We start from the raw sequence: 25,729 nt of genomic DNA, 5'->3' as shown, positions 1-25,729 counted from the left end.
AATATTAAGACGAGCAATGTTGGAGTGGCATTGACTAAAATACAGTACATATGAGATGAGTAAAGCAGTATGTAAACATTATTAAAGTGACTAGTGTTCCATTATTAAAGTGACCAGTGATTCCATGTCTCTGTATATAGGGCAGCAGCCTCTAAGGTGCAGGGTTGAGAGTGACTAGTGTTCCATTATTAAAGTGACCAGTGATTCCATGTCTCTGTATATAGGGCAGCAGCCTCTAAGGTGCAGGGTTGAGAGTGACTAGTGTTCCATTATTAAAGTGACCAGTGATTCCATGTCTCTGTATATAGGGCAGCAGCCTCTAAGGTGCAGGGTTGAGAGTGACCAGTGTTCCATTATTAAAGTGACCAGTTATTCAATGTCTATGTATATAGGGCAGCAGCCTCTAAGGTGCAGGGTTGAGAGTGACCAGTGTTCCATTATTAAAGTGACCAGTTATTCAATGTCTATGTATATAGGGCAGCAGCCTCTAAGGTGCAGGGTTGAGAGTGACCAGTGTTCCATTATTAAAGTGACCAGTTATTCAATGTCTATGTATATAGGGCAGCAGCCTCTAAGGTGCAGGGTTGAAAGTGACCAGTGTTCCATTATTAAACTGACCAGTTATTCCATGTCTATGTATATAGGGCAGCAGCCTCTAAGGTGCAGGGTTGAGAGTGACCAGTGTTCCATTATTAAACTGACCAGTTATTCCGTGTCTATGTATATAGGGCAGCAGCCTCTAAGGTGCAGGGTTGAGTAACCGGGTGGTAGGCGGCTAGTGGTGGCTGTTTAACAGTCTGATGGCCTTGAGATAGAAGCTGTTTTTCAGTCTCTCGGTCCCAGCTTTGATGCACCTGTACTGACCTCGCCTTCTGGATGATGGCGGGGTGAACAGGCAGTGGCTCGGGTGGTTGTTGTCCTTGATGATATTTTTGGCCTTCCTGTAACATCGGGTGGTGTAGGTGTCCTGGAGGACAGGCAGTTGCTGTTGGCTATTACTCCATTAAAACAAAAAATCTGCATGTAAGAGGCCTGAGAAATGAAAACCAGGTGGTGTAGACTATGCTCCAAAATGCCATGTGGTTCGATGAGAACACTGACATTTTCCAAGGCAGAGATGAGTGGCAGATAGAGATGCGCGAGGACAGCAGTGGACACATACATTCTGGCCTAATGACAATAGCCCAGCCAAATGGCATTACACTTCTTTGGGTGATTGTGTAACCAATGTCTCTTTCCATTCGCCACTGTTTGAAATTTGTTTGTGAGAGAACGGACGTCAATGGGTCGTCTTAGTAGAGAATGTTTGACAATCAGATGAAAAAAAACATGACTGGTTGTGTTTATGCCACAATAAAAAAAAAGGTCAAATTTTTTAAAAGTTAAATGACAAATCTTTAAAAATCGCCAGGCCCACAGAGATCCCATTGAATTAATAGGATCTCTGAGTTCTATATGAAATGCTATGATTCAGCCCATAGCACATGTTGGAGCTAAAATGGAACCCTGGGGGACACCTCTATTAATGTTGGTGTAAGTGTGAACATATAGGATGTTCTGTACCTGGAAGAAATGAATTCAACTTTGACCCCTGGTTAGAATACCACAAGTATTCAAAACCTTTACTACACCTTTGGCAACAATTACAAAAACAGGGTTTAAAAATGTGTGTAAGTTTATAATAAAAAAAACCTGAAATATCACATTTCAATAAGTATTCAGACCCTTTACTCAGTACTTTGTTGGAGCACCTTTGGCAGTGATTACAGCCTCGAGTCTTCTTGGGTATGACGCTACAAGCTTGGCACACCTGTATTTGGGGAGTTTCTCCCATTCTTCTCGGCAGATCCTCTCAAGCTCTGTCAGGTTGGATGGGGAGTGTCTCTGCACAGCTATTTTCAGGTCTCTCCAGAGATGTTCGTTTGGGTTCAAGTCCAGGTTCTGGCAGGGTCGCTCAAGGACATTCAGAGACTTGTCCCGACGCCACTCATGCATTGTTTTGGCTCTTAGGGTCGTTGTCCTGTTGGAAGGTGAACCTTTGCCCCAGTCTGAGGTCGTGAGCGCTCTGGAGAAGGATGTCGCTGTACTTTGCTCAGTTAATGTCTCTCGATCCTGACTAGTCTCCCAGTCCCTGCCACTGAAAAACATCCCCACAGCATGCTGCTACCACCATGCTTCACCGTAGGGGTGGTGCCTGGTTTCCACCAGAGGGGACGCTTGGCATTCAGGCCAACGAGTTTAATCTTGGTTTCATCAGACTAGATAATGTTGTTTCTCATGGCCTGAGAGTCTTTAGATGACTTTTGGCAAACTCCAAGCGGGCTGTCATGTGCCTTTTACTGAGGAGTGGTTTCCATCTGGCCCCTCTACCATAAAGGCCTGATTGGTGGAGTGCTGCAGAGATGGTTGTCCTTCTGGAAGGTTCTCCCATCTCCACAGAGGAACTCTGGAGCTCTGTCAGAGTGACCATTTGGTTCTTGGTCAGCTCCCTAAACAAGGCGATCTCCCCAGATTGCTCAGTTTGGCCGGGCGGCCAGCTCTAGGAAGAGTCTTAGTGGTTTCAAACATCTTCCATTTAAGAATTATGGAGTCCACAGTGTTCTTGGGAACCTACAATGCTACAGAAATTGTTGGGTACCCTTCCCCGGATCTGTGCCTCGACACAATCCTGTCTCGGAGCTCTACTGACAATTCCTTCAACCTCATGTCTTGGTTTTTGCTCTGACGTGCCCTGTCAACTGTGGGACCTTATATAGACAGGTGTGTGCCTTCCCAAATATTTTCCAATCAATTGAATTTACCACAGGTGGACTCCAGTCAAGCTGTAGAAACATTTCAAAGACGATCAATGGAAACAGGATGCACCTGAGCTCAATATGAGTCTCATAGCAATGGGTCTGAATACATGTATTTTTTTAGTAATGAGCAAAAACTTCTAAACCTGTTTTCGCTTTGTCATTATGGGATGTTGTGTGTAGATTGAGGATTTTTTTTGTAATTATTTTAGAATAAGGCTGTAACGTAAAAGAAATGTGGAGAAAGTCAAGGGGTCTGAATACTTTCCAAATGCACTGTGTGTGTGTGTGTGTATATATATAGCCATGTTATTTTCTACTGATTTCCACTGGTAGTCTACACCTGTAGTCTACAAAGTAAGTCAGAAATAATTTGATTTGACTTTTCAAACTCCGGCATGGTCTGTTTCACAAGCATTACTAGAAATGTCGCGCCTCTGGGTTTAGAAACTCTGGTAATATTCTACTGTACCTTGGAATGAAAGATTGGCCTAATAAAACAAATGGACAATAAGGCAGGAAATATTATATTAAATTTTTATTATGAGTAACATTTAAATATTTTTAAAAAAGATTGTAAACCGCTCATAAAATAAATTGAGCCTTTCTGGAACTGAACAATATCAACAATATGTATATTTTTATTACAAAATATGTTACCTTCATTTCCATAGTAATAATGTAAAAAGCAATATAAAAAGTCCCTGTCACCAAATCACGTTCCTGCAATAAAATGTTTTTTAAATTATGATTATTTTTTAGATATCCACAAACGAACATACAAATGTGAGTAAAATACAAATATGAAATTTACAAATGCCGAATAAGGGAAGAGCCCCCATTATGTTGGAAGGGGGGTGTCAGGATTAATGCCTGGGAGGGATGGGTTTGGGAACACCTGGGCCCTGATGGGGGAGAGGTGGCTGGGAGGCAGGAGGTTGGTTCCAATTGTTGTTTTCTCCATACCTAAGTGGCATATCAAAACTAAAATCAACATTAAAAAATAAAACATACAACTAAGGCGTTTGTAATATGGACTCTCTTCCCCCCCCCCCCCCCCCAATATGCTACGATAAAGCGTTAATACCTGGGTCCTGAGGTAGAGGATGGTGGATATGTAGGCATTGGCTGGAAACAGATGAAGAGAGCAGAATTACTACAACATGTAAACGGATTAAAAGTCACATACTGGAAAAGGTCCTAGATCTGTTTGTGTCATATAGCCCACTCCCATGACCAGTGGACGTGGCCTGTATTCTCAGAACCCACCACTGGGTGTACGTGGCCTGTATTCTCAGAACCCACCACTGGGTGGACGTGGCCTGTATTCTCAGAACCCACCACTGGGTGGACGTGGCCTGTCTTCTCATCTGACCAAAGCCATTGGTTCATAATCAACGTTTTGCCCAATCGCCATCTCAGTCCCAGGACTTGAAATCCATTGAAATCCTGTGGTTTGAATTGAGGAGGGCAGTCCAGAAGCACAGACAAAGGATATGAAGGATCTGTATGGGTTCTATATGGAGTAATGGTCTAAGACTTACCTTTGAGAATGATGTATTAAATAATATAATTTCAATTTTTTTAATAGATACATTTTTTAAATAGATGAGTATTTGAATCATTTTTGCTAATTTTTATCAGGGGTGTCAATATCAGATCCCACTGTACATGTAGTGGAACAGTTTACCCGAGGGGGTGGGGCCTATGTTGCTGGGAGAACAGTTTACCCAAGGGGGTGGGGCCTATGTTGCTGGGAGAACAGTTTACCCGAGAGGGTGGGGCCTATGTTGCTGGGAGAACAGTTTACCCGAGGGGGTGGGGCCTATGTTGTTGGGAGAACAGTTTACCCGAGGGGGTGGGGCCTATGTTGCTGGGAGAACAGTTTACCCGAGGGGGTGGGGCCTATGTTGCTGGGAGAACAGTTTACCCGAGGGGGTGGGGCCTATGTTGCTGGGAGAACAGTTTACCCGAGAGGGTGGGGCCTATGTTGCTGGGAGAACAGTTTACCCGAGGGGGTGGGGCCTATGTTGCTGGGAGAACAGTTTACCCGAGGGGGTGGGGCCTATGTTGTTGGGAGAACAGTTTACCCGAGGGGTGTGGCCTATGTTGCTGGGAGAACAGTTTACCTGAGAGGGTGGGGCCTATGTTGCTGGGAGAACAGTTTACCCGAGAGGGTGGGGCCTATGTTGCTGGGAGAACAGTTTACCCGAGGGGGTGTGGCCTGTGTTGCTGGAAGAACAGTTTACCTGAGGGGGTGGGGCCTATGTTGCTGGGAGAACAGTTTACCTGAGGAGGTGGGGCCTATGTTGCTGGGCGAACAGTTTACCCGAGGAGGTGGGGCCTATGTTGCTGGGAGAACAGTTTACCCGAGGGGGTGGGGCCTATGTTGCTGGGAGAACAGTTTACCTGAGAAGGTGGGGCTTGTGTTGCTGGAGGTTGTGTAGTTGGTTGTTTCGGGGCATTGCCATTCGCTTGGCCATTTGCTGTGTTTCCTGACCTGCGTACATTAGAAATCATCATGTGAAATGCAACAGCTGTGACCCAGAGAAAGTCACCCAGTTTTACATACTATATGCTTTTAATCTCATACAATTTCTACGTCACACAACCTGTTAAACTAATCAGAGAAGTGCCACCATCTAGGTTGGTACAGTTTTGTGATGAGATGAACCCAATTTACATACACAAGAATCTTTATTGACATTTTGTTGATTTACTCATAATCTAGGTGTACATAAGCTACAGTTGAAGTTGGAAGTTGACATACACTCGGGTTGGAGTCATTAAAACTCATTTATCAACCACTCCACAAATTTATTGTTAACAAACTATAGTTTTGGCAAGTCAGTTAGGACATCTACTTTGTGCATGAGAAAAGTCATTTTTCCAACAATTGTTTACAGACAGATTATTTCACTTATATTTCACTGTATCACAATTCCAGTGGGTCAGAAGTTTACATACACTCAGTTGACTGTGCCTTTAAACAGCTTGGAACATTCCAGAAAATGATGTCATGGCTTTAGAAGCTTCTGACGAATCCTATATCAACATAACCTGATTGGCCGCTCAGCAAGGAAGAAGCCGCTGCTCCAAAACCGCCATAAAGCCAGACTACGGTTTGCAACTGCACATGGGGACAAAGATCGTACTTTTTGGAGAAATGTACTCTGGTCTGATGAAACTAAAATATAACTGTTTGGCCATAATGACCATCGTTATGTTTGGAGGAAAAAGGGGGATGCTTGCAAGCTGAAGAACACCATCCCAACAGTGAAGCACGGGGGTGGCAGCATCATGTTGTTGGGGTGGTTTGCTGCAGAAGGGACTGGTGCACTTCACAAAATAAATGGCATCATGAGGAAGGGAAATTATGTGGATATATTGAAGCAACATCTCAAGACATCAGTCAGGAAGTTAAAGCTTGGTCGCAAATGGGTCTTCCAAATGGACAATGACCCCAAACATACTTCCAAAGTTGTCACAAAATGGCTTAAGGACAAAAAAGTCAAGGTATTGGAGTGGCCATCACAAAGCCAAGACCTCAATCCCATAGAAAAATTGTGGGCAGAACTGAAAGCGTGTGCGAGCGAGGAGGCCTACAAACCTGACTCAGTTACACCAGCTCCGTCAGGAGGAATGGGACAGAAATCCCACAACTTATTGTGGGAAGCTTGTGGAAGGCTACCCGAAACATTTGACCGAAGTTAAACAATTTAAAGGCAATGCTACCAAATACTAATTGAGTATGTAAACTTCTGACCCACTGGGAATGTGATGAACGAAATACAAGCTGAAATAAATATTTCTCTCTACTATTATTCTGACACTTCACATTCTTAAAATAAAGTGGTGATCCTAACTGACCTAAGACAGGGAATTTTTACTCTGATTAAATGTCAGGAATTGTGAAAAACTGAGTTTAAATGTAATTTGGCTAAGGTGTATGTAAACTTCCAACTTCAACTGTAAGTGTCCATAGCTAGGTGTCCATCCAATTAGCGATAGAATTTCAGAGGAACATTCTAGAATCCGCATGACGAAAATATGCTTTTTCCCCACCAGTGGTGTTAACACCAAATATACGTTTTGTTGATAGAAACCAGTGCGTGATGACAGAGCACACAAAATGTACTTATTCGCTCAAGTATTCATGTACCGAATAAAAATGTCAACTTCAATGTTTCCACGTTTTGTTTCCATCACAGCTGTCATGATCATTTAAAAAACATGTTTATGACTTTACTCACAAACTGTGGATGGAATCGTGGTGATAGATTGTTTATATCCACGACTGTGTTTACCTGGAGCGTGGTGATAGACAGTGTTTACCTAGAGCGTGGTGATAGACAGTGTTTACCTAGAGCGTGGTGATAGACAGTGTTTACCTAGAGCGTGGTGATAGACAGTGTTTACCTAGAGCGTGGTGATAGACAGTGTTTACCTAGAGCGTGGTGATAGACAGTGTTTACCTAGAGCGTGGTGATAGACAGTGTTTACCTAGAGCGTGGTGTTTACCTAGAGCGTGGAGACACAGTTTACCTAGAGCGTGGTGACAGACCGTGTTTACCTAGAGCGTGGTGACAGACCGTGTTTACCTAGAGCGTGGTGACAGACCGTGTTTACCTAGAGCGTGGTGACAGACAGTGTTTACCTAGAGCGTGGTGACAGACAGTGTTTACCTAGAGCGTGGTGATAGACAGTGTTTACCTAGAGCGTGGTGATAGACAGTGTTTACCTAGAGCGTGGTGATAGACAGTGTTTACCTAGAGCGTCCTGGAGCGTGGTGATAGATAGTGTTTACCTAGAGCGTCTGGAGCGTGGTGATAGTGTTTACCTAGAGCGTCTGGAGCGTGGTGATAGACAGTGTTTACCTAGAGCGTCTGGAGCGTGGTGATAGACAGTGTTTACCAAGAGCGTCTGGAGCGGGTGCGATAGACAGGTGAGTGTTTACCTAGAGCGTCTGGAGCGTGGTGATAGTGTTTACCTAGAGCGTCTGGAGCGTGGTGATAGTGTTTACCTAGAGCGTCTGGAGCGTGGTGATAGTGTTTACCTAGAGCGCCTGGAGCGTGGTGATAGACAGTGTTTACCTAGAGCGTCTGGAGCGTGGTGATAGACAGTGTTTACCTAGAGCGTCTGGAGCGTGGTGATAGTGTTTACCTAGAGCGTCTGGAGCGTGGTGATAGTGTTTACCTAGAGCGTCTGGAGCGTGGTGATAGTGTTTACCTAGAGCGTCTGGAGCGTGGTGATAGTGTTTACCTAGAGCGCCTGGAGCGTGGTGATAGTGTTTACCTAGAGCGCCTGGAGCGTGGTGATAGTGTTTACCTAGAGCGCCTGGAGCGTGGTGATAGTGTTTACCTAGAGCGCCTGGAGCGTGGTGATAGTGTTTACCTAGAGCGTCTGGAGCGTGGTGATAGTGTTTACCTAGAGCGTCTGGAGCGTGGTGATAGTGTTTACCTAGAGCGCCTGGAGCGTGGTGATAGTGTTTACCTAGAGCGTCTGGAGCGTGGTGATAGTGTTTACCTAGAGCGTCTGGAGCGTGGTGATAGTGTTTACCTAGAGCGTCTGGAGCGTGGTGATAGTGTTTACCTAGAGCGTCTGGAGCGTGGTGATAGTGTTTACCTAGAGCGTCTGGAGCGTGGTGATAGTGTTTACCTAGAGCGTCTGGAGCGTGGTGATAGTGTTTACCTAGAGCGTCTGGAGCGTGGTGATAGTGTTTACCTAGAGCGTCTGGAGCGTGGTGATAGTGTTTTACCTAGAGCGCCTGGAGCGTGGTGATAGTGTTTACCTAGAGCGCCTGGAGCGTGGTGATAGTGTTTACCTAGAGCGCCTGGAGCGTGGTGATAGTGTTTACCTAGAGCGCCTGGAGCGTGGTGATAGTGTGCGCCTGGAGCGTGGTGATAGTGTTTACCTAGAGCGCCTGGAGCGTGGTGATAGTGTTTACCTAGAGCGTCTGGAGCGTGGTGATAGTGTTTACCTAGAGCGTCTGGAGCGTGGTGATAGTGTTTACCTAGAGCGCCTGGAGCGTGGTGATAGTGTTTACCTAGAGCGTCTGGAGCGTGGTGATAGTGTTTACCTAGAGCGTCTGGAGCGTGGTGATAGTGTTTACCTAGAGCGTCTGGAGCGTGGTGATAGACAGTGTTTACCTAGAGCGTCTGGAGCGTGGTGATACCTATCTAGACAGTGTTTACCTAGAGCGTCTGGAGCGTGGTGATAGTGTTTACCTAGAGCGTCTGGAGCGTGGTGATAGTGTTTACCTAGAGCGTCTGGAGCGTGGTGATAGTGTTTACCTAGAGCGTCTGGAGCGTGGTGATAGTGTTTACCTAGAGCGTCTGGAGCGTGGTCCTTTGAGGCATATTTCCAGGGTATCCCTTCTAAACACATAGAGCAGCACTAACACCAGCAGGACCAGGATGGGAACCACCAGGAGGAAGAAGATCAGCAGGCCGTCCCTCAGGGAATAATCTGGGAACAGCAGAGGGATAGTTAAGATCAGCAGGCCGTCCCTCAGGGAATAATCTGGGAGAAGCAGAGTGATAGTTATTAGTGAAGGTCAGCAGGCCGTCCCTCAGGGAATAATCTGGTAGCAGCAGAGTGATAGTTATTAGTGAAGGTCAGCAGGCCGTCCCTCAGGGAATAATCTGGGAACAGCAGAGTGATAGTTATTAGTGAAGGTCAGCAGGCCGTCCCTCAAGGAATAATCTGGTAGCAGCAGAGTGATAGTTATTAGTGAAGGTCAGCAGGCCGTCCCTCAGGGAATAATCTGGGAGAAGCAGAGGGATAGTTATTAGTGAAGGTCAGCAGGCCGTCCCTCAGGGAATAATCTGGGAGAAGCAGAGGGATAGTTATTAGTGAAGGTCAGCAGGCCGTCCCTCAGGGAGTGAACAGTACCCGTCTATAATGACAGGCAGGTAGAGACAGGAAAGGGATGCAGTGAACAGTACCTGTCTATAATGATAGGCAGGTAGAGACAGGAAATGTGTGCAGTGAACAGTACCTGTCTATAATGACAGGCAGGTAGAGACAGTTAAGGTGTGCAGTGAACAGTATCCCTGTCTATAATGACAGGCAGGTAGAGACAGGAAAGGTGTGCAGTGAACAGTACCTGTCTATAATGACAGGCAGGTAGAGACAGTTAAGGTGTGCAGTGAACAGTATCCCTGTCTATAATGACAGGCAGGTAGAGACAGGAAAGGTGTGCAGTGAACAGTACCTGTCTATAATGACAGGCAGGTAGAGACAGGAAAGGTGTGCAGTGAACAGTACCTGTCTATAATGACAGGCAGGTAGAGACAGGAAAGGTGTGCAGTGAACAGTACCTGTCTATAATGACAGGCAGGTAGAGACAGGAAAGGTGTGCAGTGAACAGTACCTGTCTATAATGACAGGCAGGTAGACAGAGGAAAGGTGTGCAGTGAACAGTACCTGTCTATAATGACAGGCAGGTTTACCTAGTCTGGAGCCTGTAGACAGAGGAAAGGTGTGCAGTGAACAGTACCTGTCTATAATGACAGGCAGGTAGACAGAGGAAAGGTGTGCAGTGAACAGTACCTGTCTATAATGACAGGCAGGTAGAGACAGGAAAGGTGTGCAGTGAACAGTACCTGTCTATAATGACAGGCAGGTAGACAGAGGAAAGGTGTGCAGTGAACAGTACCTGTCTATAATGACAGGCAGGTAGAGACAGGAAAGGTGTGCAGTGAACAGTACCTGTCTATAATGACAGGCAGGTAGAGACAGGAAAGGTGTGCAGTGAACAGTACCTGTCTATAATGACAGGCAGGTAGAGACAGGAAAGGTGTGCAGTGAACAGTACCTGTCTATAATGACAGGCAGGTAGAGACAGGAAAGGCTTGCAGTGAACAGTACCTGTCTATAATGACAGGCAGGTAGAGACAGGAAAGGTTTGCAGTGAACAGTACCTGTCTATAATGACAGGCAGGTAGAGACAGGAAAGGTTTGCAGTGAACAGTACCTGTCTATAATGACAGGCAGGTAGAGACAGGAAAGGTGTGCAGTGAACAGTACCTGTCTATAATGACAGGCAGGTAGAGACAGGAAAGGTTTGCAGTGAACAGTACCTGTCTATAATGACAGGCAGGTAGAGACAGGAAAGGTTTGCAGTGAACAGTACCCGTCTATAATGACAGGCAGGTAGACAGAGGAAAGGTGTGCAGTGAACAGTACCTGTCTAATGACAGGCAGGTAGAGACAGGAAAGGTGTGCAGTGAACAGTACCTGTCTATAATGAAAGGCAGGTAGAGACAGGAAAGGTGTACAGTGAACAGTACCTGTCTAATGACAGGCAGGTAGAGACAGGAAAGGTGTGCAGTGAACAGTACCTGTCTATAATGACAGGCAGGTAGAGACAGGAAAGGTTTGCAGTGAACAGTACCCGTCTATAATGACAGGCAGGTAGAGACAGGAAAGGTGTGCAGTGAACAGTACCTGTCTATAATGACAGGCAGGTAGAGACAGGAAAGGTGTGCAGTGAACAGTACCTGTCTATAATGACAGGCAGGTAGACAGAGGAAAGGTGTGCAGTGAACAGTACCTGTCTAATGACAGGCAGGTAGAGACAGGAAAGGTGTGCAGTGAACAGTACCTGTCTATAATGACAGGCAGGTAGAGACAGGAAATGTGTGCAGTGAACAGTACCTGTCTATAATGACAGGCAGGTAGACAGAGGAAAGGTGTGCAGTGAACAGTACCTGTCTAATGACAGGCAGGTAGAGACAGGAAAGGTGTGCAGTGAACAGTACCTGTCTATAATGACAGGCAGGTAGAGACAGGAAAGGTGTGCAGTGAACAGTACCTGTCTATAATGACAGGCAGGTAGAGACAGGAAAGTCTTGCAGTGAACAGTACCTGTCTATAATGACAGGCAGGTAGACAGAGGAAAGGTGTACAGTGAACAGTACCTGTCTATAATGACAGGCAGGTAGAGACAGGAAAGGTTTGCAGTGAACAGTACCTGTCTATAATGACAGGCAGGTAGAGACAGGAAAGGCTTGCAGTGAACAGTACCTGTCTATAATGACAGGCAGGTAGAGACAGGAAAGGTGTGCAGTGAACAGTACCTGTCTATAATGACAGGCAGGTAGAGACAGGAAAGGTGTGCAGTGAACAGTACCTGTCTATAATGACTGGCAGGTAGAGACAGGAAAGGTGTGCAGTGAACAGTACCTGTCTATAATGACAGGCAGGTAGAGACAGGAAAGGTGTGCAGTGAACAGTACCCGTCTATAATGACAGGCAGGTAGAGACAGGAAAGGTTTGCAGTGAACAGTACCGTCTATAATGACAGGCAGGTAGACAGAGGAAAGGTGTGCAGTGAAGATTACCTATCTGTGCAGGCCCGCTGTCCACACTGCCCCCTCTCCCTGACTTGGCACAGTGAGGAGGTCCCCAGCCATCATTACAGTGGCAGTGGCCCTGGTTGTTACACACCTGGGGGAGATATAACAATCAATTAACTCATCAACCAGCCAATACAATAGACACTGGTCTCTCTCCCAAGTAGAGCCAATCAATTAACTCATCAAACAGCCAATACAATAGACACTGGTCTATCCCAAGTAGAGCCAATCAATTAACTAATCAACCAGCCAATACAATAGACACTGGTCTATCCCAAGTAGAGCCAATCAGATGGCCTGTATCACGTGATGTACCCAACCCCTTCTTGAGGGTGAGATCTCTCCCCAGAAGAGCCAATCAGATGGCCTGTATCACGTGATGTACCCAACCCCTTCCAGAGGGTGAGATCTCTCCCCAGAAGAGCCAATCAGATGGCCTGTACGCGATGTATGTAGAATGAGACCTTGTCTTACCCCCCGGCTGTTACATGTGTTGCTGGCGTCACAGTGGAGGTCAACAGGCAGTAGAGCTGAGGCATTCACACACTGGAAGTCAAGGCAGGCCTGGAAGAAGAAGAGAGGAGTCCTGGATATCATCTCTGGATTCAAACAAACCTCCACTAGCAATGACTACAAGGCATTATGGTTGTCCTGCCGCCTCAATACACACCACCCGCCCTGTGGAAGAAATGGCTCAGCACACACACCACCCGCCCTGTGGAAGAAATGGCTCAGCACACACACCACCCGCCCTGTGGAAGAAATGGCTCAGCACACACACCACCCGCCCTGTGGAAGACATGGCTCAGCACACACACCACCCGCCCTGTGGATGAAATGGCTCGACACACACACCACCCGCCCTGTGGAAGACATGGCTCAGCACACACACCACCCGCCCTGTGGAAGAAATGGCTCAGCACACACACCACCCGCCCTGTGGAAGAAATGGCTCGACACACACACCACCCGCCCTGTGGAAGAAATGGCTCGACACACACACCACCCGCCCTGTGGAGGAAATGGCTCAACACACACACCACCCGCCCTGTGGAGGAAGTGACATCATCTTAGAAAGACACAAAGGGACAAAGTTGAAGACACTGAAACCAAAAATGCTAATCTTACCTTCCCCTTGGTGCAGGGGCTGCCCTGGTTGACATAGGCAGGGTCCAGAACATCAGAGCCCAGGTTAAAGTCTGCGTTGACACACGAAGAACCATCGATGATCTGGTTACTGACGGAGCCTCCAGGAGGAGGGTTGTTGGTGTTTACGTTAGTGCACTGTACCTTTCCACACATGGCATTACTGCAGGAACACAGTGGAGACAGGGAGGGAGTCAGTAGTGGCTCCACACTCCGCCCCGGGGGGCCGGGCTCCACACTCCGCCCCGGGGGGCCGGGCCCCACACTCCGCCCCGGGGGGCCGGGCCCCACACACCGCCCCGGGGGGCCGGGCCCCACACACCGCCCCGGGGGGCTGGGCCCCACACTCCGCCCCGGGGGCAAGAATGTAAATGTCAAAATTACAATCATGTGTTAAACAAAAAAAGTGTTAAACAATTCAAAATATATTTTACAGAGCCACCCTTTGCCTTGACATTCTTTCAACCTACCAACACTTTTTTTGGTTACTACATGATTCCATATGTGTTATAACATAGTTTTGATGTCTTCACTACAATGTACAATGTAGAAAATATTAAAAATGAAGAAAACCCCTAGAATGAGTAGGTGTTCTAAAACTTAACAGTAATTAAACATTTCTCATTATGAATTATTGTCAATTATGAATGGCGATGACAAATTCAGATCACTTACGCCAAACTACATTTCACATAGGTTCCTGACGAGGTCATTCCACAGTTCCCAAACGCATCCCCCTTTAGATTCGCCGTCTGGAAGCAGATGTCTGCTGCTTTGCTTGCACCTGGGAAGAAACATAAATCAAAACATTTAAAATTTCAGGAAAATATTAACTGTCAGACACAAGGTCACAGTTACTTTCTTGATTCAAATATATAAAATAAAAATCAAATATATAAAATAAAAAGTATACAATTATAATATATAAAATTAAAAGAAAATATAGAAAATTAAAATCAAATATAGAAAATAAAAAATATAAAATAAAAATACAATAAAATATCTAAAATTAAAATCAAATGTATAAAATTTAAATAAAATCAAATGTATAAAATAAAATATATAAAATAAAATATATAAAATAAAATCATATATATAAATATGTTTATTTTGTACCCGTTTCAAAAAGATGTTTGCATTGGTAGTCGTAGGTCTGGCAGCGGCCCTCATAACAGTACGCCGCGTCGTTCTCACAGAGAAGCCCATCCATGAAATAGAAGTCTGATGGACAGAAGGATGTGGAGCCGTTGCAGTATTCTGGGAGGTCGCATGAGTTGACAGATCCCCTGCACGGTGTCCCTGACACGCTGATCTGAAAAATTGGAGAGAAATTAGGCCGGAGAAACATTCATTTTCAAAATCGGTTTTCATCATTAAAATCAAAAGTTGACACCTCCCAAGTTGAAACCTCTGACGAAATAGCTCAACACAATCCTAGGCCCTCCCCCACCAACAAACTGCTTTAATTGAAAATCATTGATTTGCTGTCCGGTTTGGGGAGCGCCCTAATCCATACGGTTTTGAAGACCGACAGCAGCTGGACTAACCTTGCAGTCCTTGCAGCAGCCTCCCTGAGCGCAGGCCGATCCCCAGGTCAACTTACAGGTGGCCGCGTCACAGCATTTATTGGTACATTCCTGCAACATCGGCAAGATTAGTAAACTTAGGCATGTCAAAAACTAAATTCTGAACCTATACACATCCATGGATAACTGACCAAATTATAAAATACATGCATTGTAATTTTGAATCAACCATGACAAGCTACCTGACATTTTTTATGGAAAATGGCTGAGGATAATATTGAACGATATTGCCACTCCTATTTTCCATCTAAGCCTTACAGGAAAGTGCCCCCAGGCCTGGAGAGAAGCAAAAGTCAAACCGCTACCCAAGAATAGCAAAGCCCCCTTTACTGGATCAAACAACCAACCAATCAGCCTGTAACAAACCTTAAACTTTTTGTTTTTAGCAGATACAATGCTAGTTCACTGTAAACAAGTTAACATTTTCAGCACAAATATAAGGAAGGTCATTCAACAAGCATAGCACTAACACAAATGACTGATTGGCTGAGAGAAATTGAAAATTAACAGATTTTGGGGGATGTTTTTTTTTATACTTCAGTCCAGCTTCTGACATTATCGGTCATAATCTGCTGTTGGAAAAACATATGTGTTATGGCCTTACACCACTTGCTATATTGTGGATAAAGAGTTACCTGTCTAACAGAACACAGAGGGTGTTCTTTAACGGAAGCCAACATAATCCTGGTAGAGTGAGGCATTCCCCAGGGCAGCTGTCTAGGCCCCTTGCTTTGTTCAATCTTTACTAATGAGCTGCCATTGGCTCTGAGAAAATGCTGTGTTCGTCTATGTATGCTGAGGACTCATTATTATACACGTCAGCGATCACAGCAAGTGAAATCACTGCAATAAGAGCTGCAGTCAGTTTAAGAATGGGTGGCAATATAAATAAGCTGATAGTATTTGGGACAAATCATTCACTAAACTCTAAACCTCACCTAAATCTTGCAATGAATGTGGAAATTGAGCAAGTTGAGGTGACTAAACTGCTTGGAGTAACACTAGATTGTGAACAGTCATGGTCAAAACATATTGATATGATGGGTTAAAGTCTGTCCATAATCAAGCACTGCTCTGTCTTAACAGCACTTGCAGGCCTGAGTTTTGTGGCACCTGGACTACTGTCCAGTCGTGTTGTCACGTGCCACAAAAGAAGGACATGGGAAATGACTTGGATGTACACGGAGAGCTAACATCAATAATATGCCCTGGTTCAATGTAGAGGAGAGATTGACTTCATCACTACTTCTTGTAAGAAGCACTGACATGTTGTCCGTTTGAACTACTGGCACACGGCTCAGACACCCATTCATACCCCACAAGACATGCCACCAGAGGTCTCTTCACAGTCTCCAAGTCCAGAACAGACTATGGGAGGTGCACAGTACTACATAGAGCCATGACCACATGGAACTCTATTCCACAGTCCTACATAGAGCCATGACCACATGGAACTCTATTCCACAGTACCACATAGAGCCATGACCACATGGAACTCTATTCCACAGTACTACATAGAGCCATGACCACATGGAACTCTATTCCACAGTACTACATAGAGCCATGACTACATGGAACTCTATTCCACAGTACTACATAGAGCCATGACTACATGGAACTCTATTCCACAGTACTACATAGAGCCATGACCACATGGAACTCTATTCCACAGTCCTACATAGAGCCATGACCACATGGAACTCTATTCCACATCAGGTAACTGATGCAGCAGTAAAATCAGATTTGTTTTTAAACAGGCAAAAATACACCTTATGAAACAGTGGGACTGGGAGGACACACACACTTTGTACTGTAAAGTATGGACCTTAGAGAACACACATAATGTGTTGTGAAATCTGTTGGAATGTAAATGTTTAATTCTATTTAACTGCCTTAATGTTGTTGGACCTCAGGTACAGTAGCTGCTGCCTTGGCAGGAACTAATGGGGATCCATAATAAACCCCAGGAAGAGTAGCTGCTGCCTTGGCAGGAACTAATGGGGATCCATAATAAACCCCAGGAAGAGTAGCTGCTGCCTTGGCAGGAACTAATGTGGATCTATAATAAACCCCAGGAAGAGTAGCTGCTGCCTTGGCAGGAACTAATGGGGATCCAAAATAAACCCCAGGAAGAGTAGCTGCTGCCTTGGCAGGAACTAATGGGGATCCAAAATAAACCCCAGGAAGAGTAGCTGCTGCCTTGGCAGGAACTAATGGGGATCCATAATAAACCCCAGGAAGAGTAGCTGCTGCCTTGGCAGGAACTAATGGGGATCCATAATAAACCCCAGGAAGAGTAGCTGCTGCCTTGGCAGGAACTAATGGGGATCCATAATAAACCCCAGGAAGAGTAGCTGCTGCCTTGGCAGGAACTAATGGGGATCCATAATAAACCCCAGGAAGAGTAGCTGCTGCCTTGGCAGGAACTAATGGGGATCCCTAATAAACCCCAGGAAGAGTAGCTGCTGCCTTGGCAGGAACTAATGGGGATCCATAATAAACCCCAGGAAGAATAGCTGCTGCCTTGGCAGGAACTAATGGGGATCCATAATAAACCCCAGGAAGAGTAGCTGCTGCCTTGGCAGGAACTAATGGGGATCCATAATAAACCCCAGGAAGAGTAGCTGCTGCCTTGGCAGGAACTAATGGGGATCCATAATAAACCCCAGGAAGAGTAGCTGCTGCCTTGGCAGGAACTAATGGGGATCCATAATAAACCCCAGGAAGAATAGCTGCTGCCTTGGCAGGAACTAATGGGGATCCATAATAAACCCCAGGAAGAGTAGCTGCTGCCTTGGCAGGAACTAATGGGGATCCATAATAAACCCCAGGAAGAGTAGCTGCTACCTTGGCAGGAACTAATGGGGATCCTTAATGAATCCAAAATACAACACTCAGTCAAAGCTCCCATTTACACAAAGTAACATTAGAAATATTACATATATTAGAAAAATCATTCTGAATCAATTATATATCATCAATCAATGTGTGTGTGAGTGAATCAACGAATCAAGCATAATAGAAAGCCATTCAATGTGCGAATGAATCAACGAATCAAGCGTAACAGAAAGCCATTCAATGTTTGAATGAATCAACGAATCAAGCATAACAGAAAGCCATTCAATGTGTGAGTGAATCAACGAATAAAGCATAACAGAAAGCCATTAAATAGGTAACTTTGTCCCACTAGTATCATGGGTGAGGCACCATGTTGACAGGACAGACAGGAAGACAGGTAAGGACAGACAGGAAGACAGGTAAGGACAGACAGGAAGACAGGTAAGGACAGACAGGAAGACAGGTAAGGACAGACAGGAAGACAGGTAAGGACAGACAGGAAGACAGGTAAGGACAGACAGGAAGACAGGTAAGGACAGACAGGAAGACAGGTAAGGACAGACAGGAAGACAGGTGAGTGAGACAGTACCTGGGGTGTTCCACAGTCACAGTCCTCTCCTTCCTCTAACATGCCGTTGAGGCACCCAGGACAGACAGGAAGACAGGTAAGAACAGTCAGGAAGACAGGTAAGGACAGACAGGAAGACAGGTGAGTGAGACAGTACCTGGGGTGTTCCACAGTCACAGTCCTCTCCTTCCTCTAACATGCCGTTGAGGCAGACAGGAAGACAGGTAAGGACAGACAGGAAGACAGGTAAGGACAGACAGGAAGACAGGTAAGGACAGACAGGAAGACAGGTAAGGACAGACAGGAAGACAGGTAAGGACAGACAGGAAGACAGGTGAGGACAGACAGGAAGACAGGTAAGGACAGACAGGAAGACAGGTAAGGACAGACAGGTAAGGACAGTCAGGAAGACAGGTAAGGACAGACAGGAAGACAGGTGAGTGAGACAGTACCTGGGGTGTTCCACAGTCACAGTCCTCTCCTTCCTCTAACATGCTGTTGAGGCACCCAGGACAGACAGGAAGACAGGTAAGGACAGACAGGAAGACAGGTAAGGACAGACAGGAAGACAGGTAAGGACAGACAGGAAGACAGGTGAGTGAGACAGTACCTGGGGTGTTCCACAGTCACAGTCCTCTCCTTCCTCTAACATGCTGTTGAGGCACCCAGGACAGACAGGAAGACAGGTAAGGACAGACAGGAAGACAGGTAAGGACAGACAGGAAGACAGGTAAGGACAGACAGGAAGACAGGTAAGGACAGACAGGAAGACAGGTAAGGACAGACAGGAAGACAGGTGAGTGAGACAGTACCTGGGGTGTTCCACAGTCACAGTCCTCTCCTTCCTCTAACATGCCGTTGAGGCACCCAGGACAGACAGGAAGACAGGTAAGGACAGACAGGAAGACAGGTAAGGACAGACAGGAAGACAGGTAAGGACAGACAGGAAGACAGGTGAGTGAGACAGTACCTGGGGTGTTCCACAGTCACAGTCCTCTCCTTCCTCTAACATGTCGTTGAGGCACCCAGGACAGACAGGAAGACAGGTAAGGACAGACAGGAAGACAGGTAAGGACAGACAGGAAGACAGGTGAGTGAGACAGTACCTGGGGTGTTCCACAGTCACAGTCCTCTCCTTCCTCTAACATGCCGTTGAGGCACCCAGGACAGACAGGAAGACAGGTAAGGACAGACAGGAAGACAGGTAAGGACAGACAGGAAGACAGGTAAGGACAGACAGGAAGACAGGTAAGGACAGACAGGAAGACAGGTGAGTGAGACAGTACCTGGGGTGTTCCACAGTCCAGGAAGACTCTAACATGCCGTTGAGGCACCCAGGACAGACAGGAAGACAGGTAAGGACAGACAGGAAGACAGGTAAGGACAGACAGGAAGACAGGTAAGGACAGACAGGAAGACAGGTGAGTGAGACAGTACCTGGGGTGTTCCACAGTCACAGTCCTCTCCTTCCTCTAACATGCCGTTGAGGCACCCAGGACAGACAGGAAGACAGGTAAGGACAGACAGGAAGACAGGTAAGGACAGACAGGAAGACAGGTGAGTGAGACAGTACCTGGGGTGTTCCACAGTCCTCTCCTTCCTCTAACATGCCGTTGAGGCACCCAGGACAGACAGGAAGACAGGTAAGGACAGACAGGAAGACAGGTAAGGACAGACAGGAAGACAGGTAAGGACAGACAGGAAGACGGGTAAGGACAGACAGGAAGACAGGTGAGTGAGACAGTACCTGGGGTGTTCCACAGTCACAGTCCTCTCCTTCCTCTAACATGCCGTTGAGGCACCCAGGACAGACAGGAAGACAGGTAAGGACAGACAGGAAGACAGGTAAGGACAGACAGGAAGACAGGTAAGGACAGACAGGAAGACAGGTAAGGACAGACAGGAAGACAGGTAAGGACAGACAGGAAGACAGGTAAGGACAGACAGGAAGACAGGTAAGGACAGACAGGAAGACAGGTAAGGACAGACAGGAAGACAGGTGAGTGAGACAGGAAGACAGGTGAGTGAGACAGTACCTGGGGTGTTCCACAGTCACAGTCCTCTCCTTCCTCTAACATGCCGTTGAGGCACCCAGGACAGACAGGAAGACAGGTAAGGACAGACAGGAAGACAGGTAAGGACAGACAGGAAGACAGGTAAGGACAGACAGGAAGACAGGTAAGGACAGACAGGAAGACAGGTAAGGACAGACAGGAAGACAGGTAAGGACAGACAGGAAGACAGGTAAGGTTGACACCCAGACAGACAGGAAGACAGGTAAGGACAGACAGGAAGACAGGTGAGTGAGACAGGAAGACAGGTGAGTGAGACAGTACCTGGGGTGTTCCACAGTCACAGTCCTCTCCTTCCTCTAACATGCCGTTGAGGCACCCAGGACAGACAGGAAGACAGGTAAGGACAGACAGGAAGACAGGTAAGGACAGACAGGAAGACAGGTGAGTGAGACAGTACCTGGGGTGTTCCACAGTCACAGTCTTCTCCTTCCTCTAACATGCCGTTGCCACATTTAGCCACAGAGACGATGTTGGACTGGGAGGGCTGGTTCAACAGACACACCCCTCCTCCACGCAGGACCAGGCGCTCAAAGTCAGAGGCACTACAGTCACTGAAGAGGCTGGATCCACTAGGGAGGGGAAGACAGACGACGCTGTACATGAATACCGATGGAATCAATCAGTTACACGACTTCATTTCTATGAGACATACAGTGGGGCATAAAAGTATCTAGTCAGCCACCAATTGTGCAAGTTCTCCCACTTAAAAAGATGAGAGAGGCCTGTAATTTTCATCATAGGTACACTTCATCTATGACAGACAAAATGAGATTTTTTTTCTTCCAGAAAATGACATTGTTGGATTTTTAATGAATTTATTTGCAAATGGTGGTGAGCTTCACACCACTCCAGCCGACGCTTGGCGTTGCACATGGTGATCTTAGGCTTGTGTGCGGCTGCTCGGCCACGGAAACACATTTCATGAAGCTCTTGATGAACACATCTTGTGCTGACGTTGTGCCGACGTTGTGCCGTTGTCGCCCCTAGACGTTTCCACAGTAAGGTCATTCTACTGCCAATGTTTGTCTATGGAGATTACATGGCAGTGTGCTAGATTTTATACACTTGTCAGCAATGGGTGTGGGCCCGAATGAACCAGATCCACTCATTTGAAGGGGTGTCCACATACTTTTGTATATATAGCGTAACTCAGCAGATGAGTGTAAAGAGTGTCAGGCTTACAGTTAATATAGTTCAACAGGTTGAAGAGCAGATGGCCTCTGAAAAAGACAACGCTCAGGAAAAGGGTCAAAATGAAAAGCAGGACGTTGCTTTAGGTTTTTTGTGGCGGTCGAGGCCAGTACGTTACTTACCTTGCCGAGGCAGCCATGATACAGCTCCCTCCATTACAGCTACAGCGGCCGGTGTCGTGATTCATGCCCAGGTTATGGCCCATCTCGTGGGCCACGACAGTAGAGACGTAGCCCAGATTGTCCCCACTATACTGTGGAGATAGAAGACCACATGCTGTTCAGATGTAGAATGGTTAAAATATATATATATATATATATATGTTTTAGGAGAAAATGATAATTGATTTAAACCAAAAGCACAAAAGGAGTTGAAAAAACCATCTGAATACTATAAAATGTTAGCAGGAGCCTTTGGAACATGGAATTACACACGGTACATTACGACACGAAGAAGAATCTGTGGAATGACACAAAGACACTGTGCTTCGTCATCGTGGACTGGTTTTACCTGTTTACATTTGCATAGCAGATTAACTCCTGTGTTATTAATGACATAAGCCCCAAATGGCACCCTATTCCCTATATAGTGCACTACTTTAGACCAGAGCCCTATAGAACCCTATTCCCTATATAGTGCACTACTTTAGACCAGAGCCCTATAGAACCCTATTCCCTATATAGTGCACTACTTTAGACCAGAGCCCTATAGAACCCTATTCCCTATATAGTGCACTACTTTAGACTAGAGCCCTATAGAACCCTATTCCCTATATAGTGCACTACTTTAGACCAGAGCCCTATAGAACCATATTCCCTATATAGTGCACTACTGTTGATTAAGGCTCCGGGTAAAAAAGTAGTGTTTTAAAAGGGAATAGGGTGCCATGCCATAGGGTGCCATTCGATAGGGTGCCATGCCATAGGGTGCCATTCGATAGGGTGCCATTCGTTAGGGTGCCATTCGGGAGGAAGCCATGGTGTGTCTGAGAACAAACTGCACTATTGTCTTCTACATCTGACTGACTCATGAATAATCTAGACCTATCAGGTGGCTGACAACCTCACAACACTGACAACCACAGCCTCAGATGGTACTAGCTGTCTAGGTTACAATGATTAGTCTACTAGGTGTTAGGGTCCTGTCTAGGTTATAATGATTAGTCTACTAGGTGTTAGGGTCCTGTCTCTGGCTAGGTTACAATGACTAGTCTACTAGGTGTTAGGGTCCTGTCTAGGTTACAATGACTAGTCTACTAGGTGTTAGGGTCCTGTCTAGGTTACAATGACTAGTCTACTAGGTGTTAGGGTCCTGTCTAGGTTAAAATGACTAGTCTACTAGGTGTTAGGGTCCTGTCTAGGAAACAATGATTAGTCTACTAGGTGTTAGGGTCCTGTCTAGGTTACAATGACTAGTCTACTAGGTGTTAGGGTCCTGTCTAGGTTACAATGACTAGTCTGCTAGGTGTTAGGATCCTGTCTAGGTTACAATGATTAGTCTGCTGTCTCTGGCTAGGTTACAATGACTAGTCTACTAGGTGTTAGGGTCCTGTCTAGGTTACAATGACTAGTCTACTAGGTGTTAGGGTCCTGTCTAGGTTACAATTAGTCTACTAGGTGTTAGGGTCCTGTCTCTGGCTAGGTTATAATGATTAGTCTACTAGGTGTTAGGGTCCTGTCTCTGGCTAGGTTACAATGATTAGTCTACTAGGTGTTAGGGTCCTGTCTAGGTTATAATGACTAGTCTACTAGGTGTTAGGGTCCTGTCTAGGTTATAATGATTAGTCTACTAGGTGTTAGGGTCCTGTCTAGGTTACAATGATTAGTCTACTAGGTGTTAGGGTCCTGTCTCTGGCTAGGTTATAATGACTACTCTGCTACACACCCACCGGTGAATACTATATACCTAGTGATGAATACCACATACCCCTACTGGTGAATACCACATACACCTACTGGTGAATACCACATACACCTACTGGTGAATACCACATACACCTACTGGTGAATACCACATACACCTACTGGTGAATACCACATACACCTACTGGTGAATACCACATACACCTACTGGTGAATACCACATACACCTACTGGTGAATACCACATACACCTACTGGTGAATACCACATACACCTACTGGTGAATACCACATACACCTACTGGTGAATACCACATACCTACTGGTGAATACCATATACACCTACTGGTGAATACTATATACACCTACTGGTGAATACTATATACACCTACTGGTGAATACTATATACACCTACTGGTGAATACTATATACACCTACTGGTGAATACTATATACACCTACTGGTGAATACTATATACACCTACTGGTGAATACTATATACACCTACTGGTGAATACTATATACACCTACTGGTGAATACTATATACACCTACTGGTGAATACTATATACACCTACTGGTGAATACTATATACACCTACTGGTGAATACCATATACACCTACTGGTGAATACCACATACACCTACTGGTGAATACCACATACACCTACTGGTGAATACCACATACACCTACTGGTGAATACCACATACACCTACTGGTGAATACCACATACACCTACTGGTGAATACCACATACACCTACTGGTGAATACCACATACACCTACTGGTGAATACCACATACACCTACTGGTGAATACTATATACCTAGTGGTGAATACTATATACACCTACTGGTGAATACTATATACACCTACTGGTGAATACTATATACACCTACTGGTGAATACTATATACACCTACTGGTGAATACTATATACACCTACTGGTGAATACTATATACACCTACTGGTGAATACTATATACACCTACTGGTGAATACTATATACACCTACTGGTGAATACTATATACACCTACTGGTGAATACTATATACACCTACTGGTGAATACTATATACACCTACTGGTGAATACTATATACACCTACTGGTGAATACTATATACACCTACTGGTGAATACTATATACACCTACTGGTGAATACTATATACACCTACTGGTGAATACTATATACACCTACTGGTGAATACTATATACACCTACTGGTGAATACTATACCTAATGGTTAAGATATAAAACCTATCACTACTAACCACATTGATTCCTCCAGCTGTGGCCATCGAACACACTGTGCCCACGAACGCCATGCCCAGGATCCCTCCTGCATATGCTTGCGCCAGACCACTGGGGAAACAGGGAGAGAAAAACATTACAGGACAAAGATGATCAACTAACTGACCACTGGGGAAACAAAGAGAGAAAAACATTACAGGACAAAGATGATCAACTAACAGACCACTGGGGAAACAGGGAGAGAAAAACATTTACAGGACAAAGATGATCAACTAACAGACCACTGGGGAAACAGGGAGAGAAAAACATTACAGGACAAAGATGATCAACTAACAGACCACTGGGGAAACAGGGAGAGAAAAACATTACAGGACAAAGATGATCAACTAACAGACCACTGGGGAAACAGGGAGAGAAAAACATTTACAGGACAAAGATGATCAACTAACAGACCACTGGGGAAACAGGGAGAGAAAAACATTACAGGACAAAGATTATCAACTAACAGACCACTGGGGAAACAAAGAGAGAAAAACATTACAGGACAAAGATGATCAACTAACAGATCACTGGGGAAACAGGGAGAGAAAAACATTACAGGACAAAGATGATCAACTAATAGACCACTGGGGAAACAGGGAGAGAAAAACATTACAGGACAAAGATGATCAACTAACAGACCACTGGGGAAACACAGAGAGAAAATCATTACAGGACAAAGATGATCAACTTACAGATCACTGGGGAAACAGGGAGACAAAAACATTACAGGACAAAGATGATCAACTAACAGACCACTGGGGAAACAGGGAGAGAAAAACATTACAGGACAAAGATGATCCACTAACAGACCACTGGGGAAACAGGGAGAGAAAAACATTACAGGACAAAGATGATCAACTAACAGACCACTGGGGAAACAGGGAGAGAAAAACATTACAGGACAAAGATGATCCACTAACAGATCACTGGGGAAACAGGGAGAGAAAAACATTACAGGACAAAGATGATCAACTAACAGACCACTGGGGAAACAGGGAGAGAAAAACATTACAGGACA

At 45.5% G+C, this 25,729-nt stretch overlaps 1 protein-coding gene across 2 annotated transcripts in view; it reads right to left on the bottom strand.

The window, feature by feature from the left end:
- Positions 1–3,318: 3,318 nt before the first annotated feature.
- LOC135511813 (disintegrin and metalloproteinase domain-containing protein 9-like) overlaps positions 3,319–25,729 on the bottom strand; it is a 37,443-nt gene continuing 15,032 nt past the window's right edge. The window contains exons 10-22 of one of the 2 annotated variants that reach the window (XM_064933285.1): positions 24,690–24,780; positions 21,684–21,814; positions 20,768–20,939; positions 14,851–14,940; positions 14,420–14,615; positions 13,979–14,087; positions 13,286–13,466; positions 12,632–12,721; positions 12,143–12,248; positions 9,122–9,263; positions 5,205–5,295; positions 3,883–3,923; positions 3,319–3,761 (exon numbers count right to left, since the gene is read on the bottom strand). In XM_064933285.1, coding sequence (XP_064789357.1) covers positions 3,662–3,761; positions 3,883–3,923; positions 5,205–5,295; positions 9,122–9,263; positions 12,143–12,248; positions 12,632–12,721; positions 13,286–13,466; positions 13,979–14,087; positions 14,420–14,615; positions 14,851–14,940; positions 20,768–20,939; positions 21,684–21,814; positions 24,690–24,780 — 1,540 coding nt within the window. In that variant the 3' untranslated portion in view covers positions 3,319–3,661. Of the gene's footprint in view, positions 3,762–3,882; positions 3,924–5,204; positions 5,296–9,121; positions 9,264–9,509; positions 9,623–12,142; positions 12,249–12,631; positions 12,722–13,285; positions 13,467–13,978; positions 14,088–14,419; positions 14,616–14,850; positions 14,941–20,767; positions 20,940–21,683; positions 21,815–24,689; positions 24,781–25,729 lie in introns of those variants that run through there. The other variant, XM_064933286.1, reaches the window with a different exon arrangement.

This window comes from Oncorhynchus masou, chromosome 24 (genome assembly GCF_036934945.1).
Source record: "Oncorhynchus masou masou isolate Uvic2021 chromosome 24, UVic_Omas_1.1, whole genome shotgun sequence".
Classification (NCBI taxonomy): domain Eukaryota; kingdom Metazoa; phylum Chordata; class Actinopteri; order Salmoniformes; family Salmonidae; genus Oncorhynchus; species Oncorhynchus masou.
Note: the sequence above shows the minus strand (reverse complement) of the source record. Positions and strands in the feature narration are given on the sequence as shown.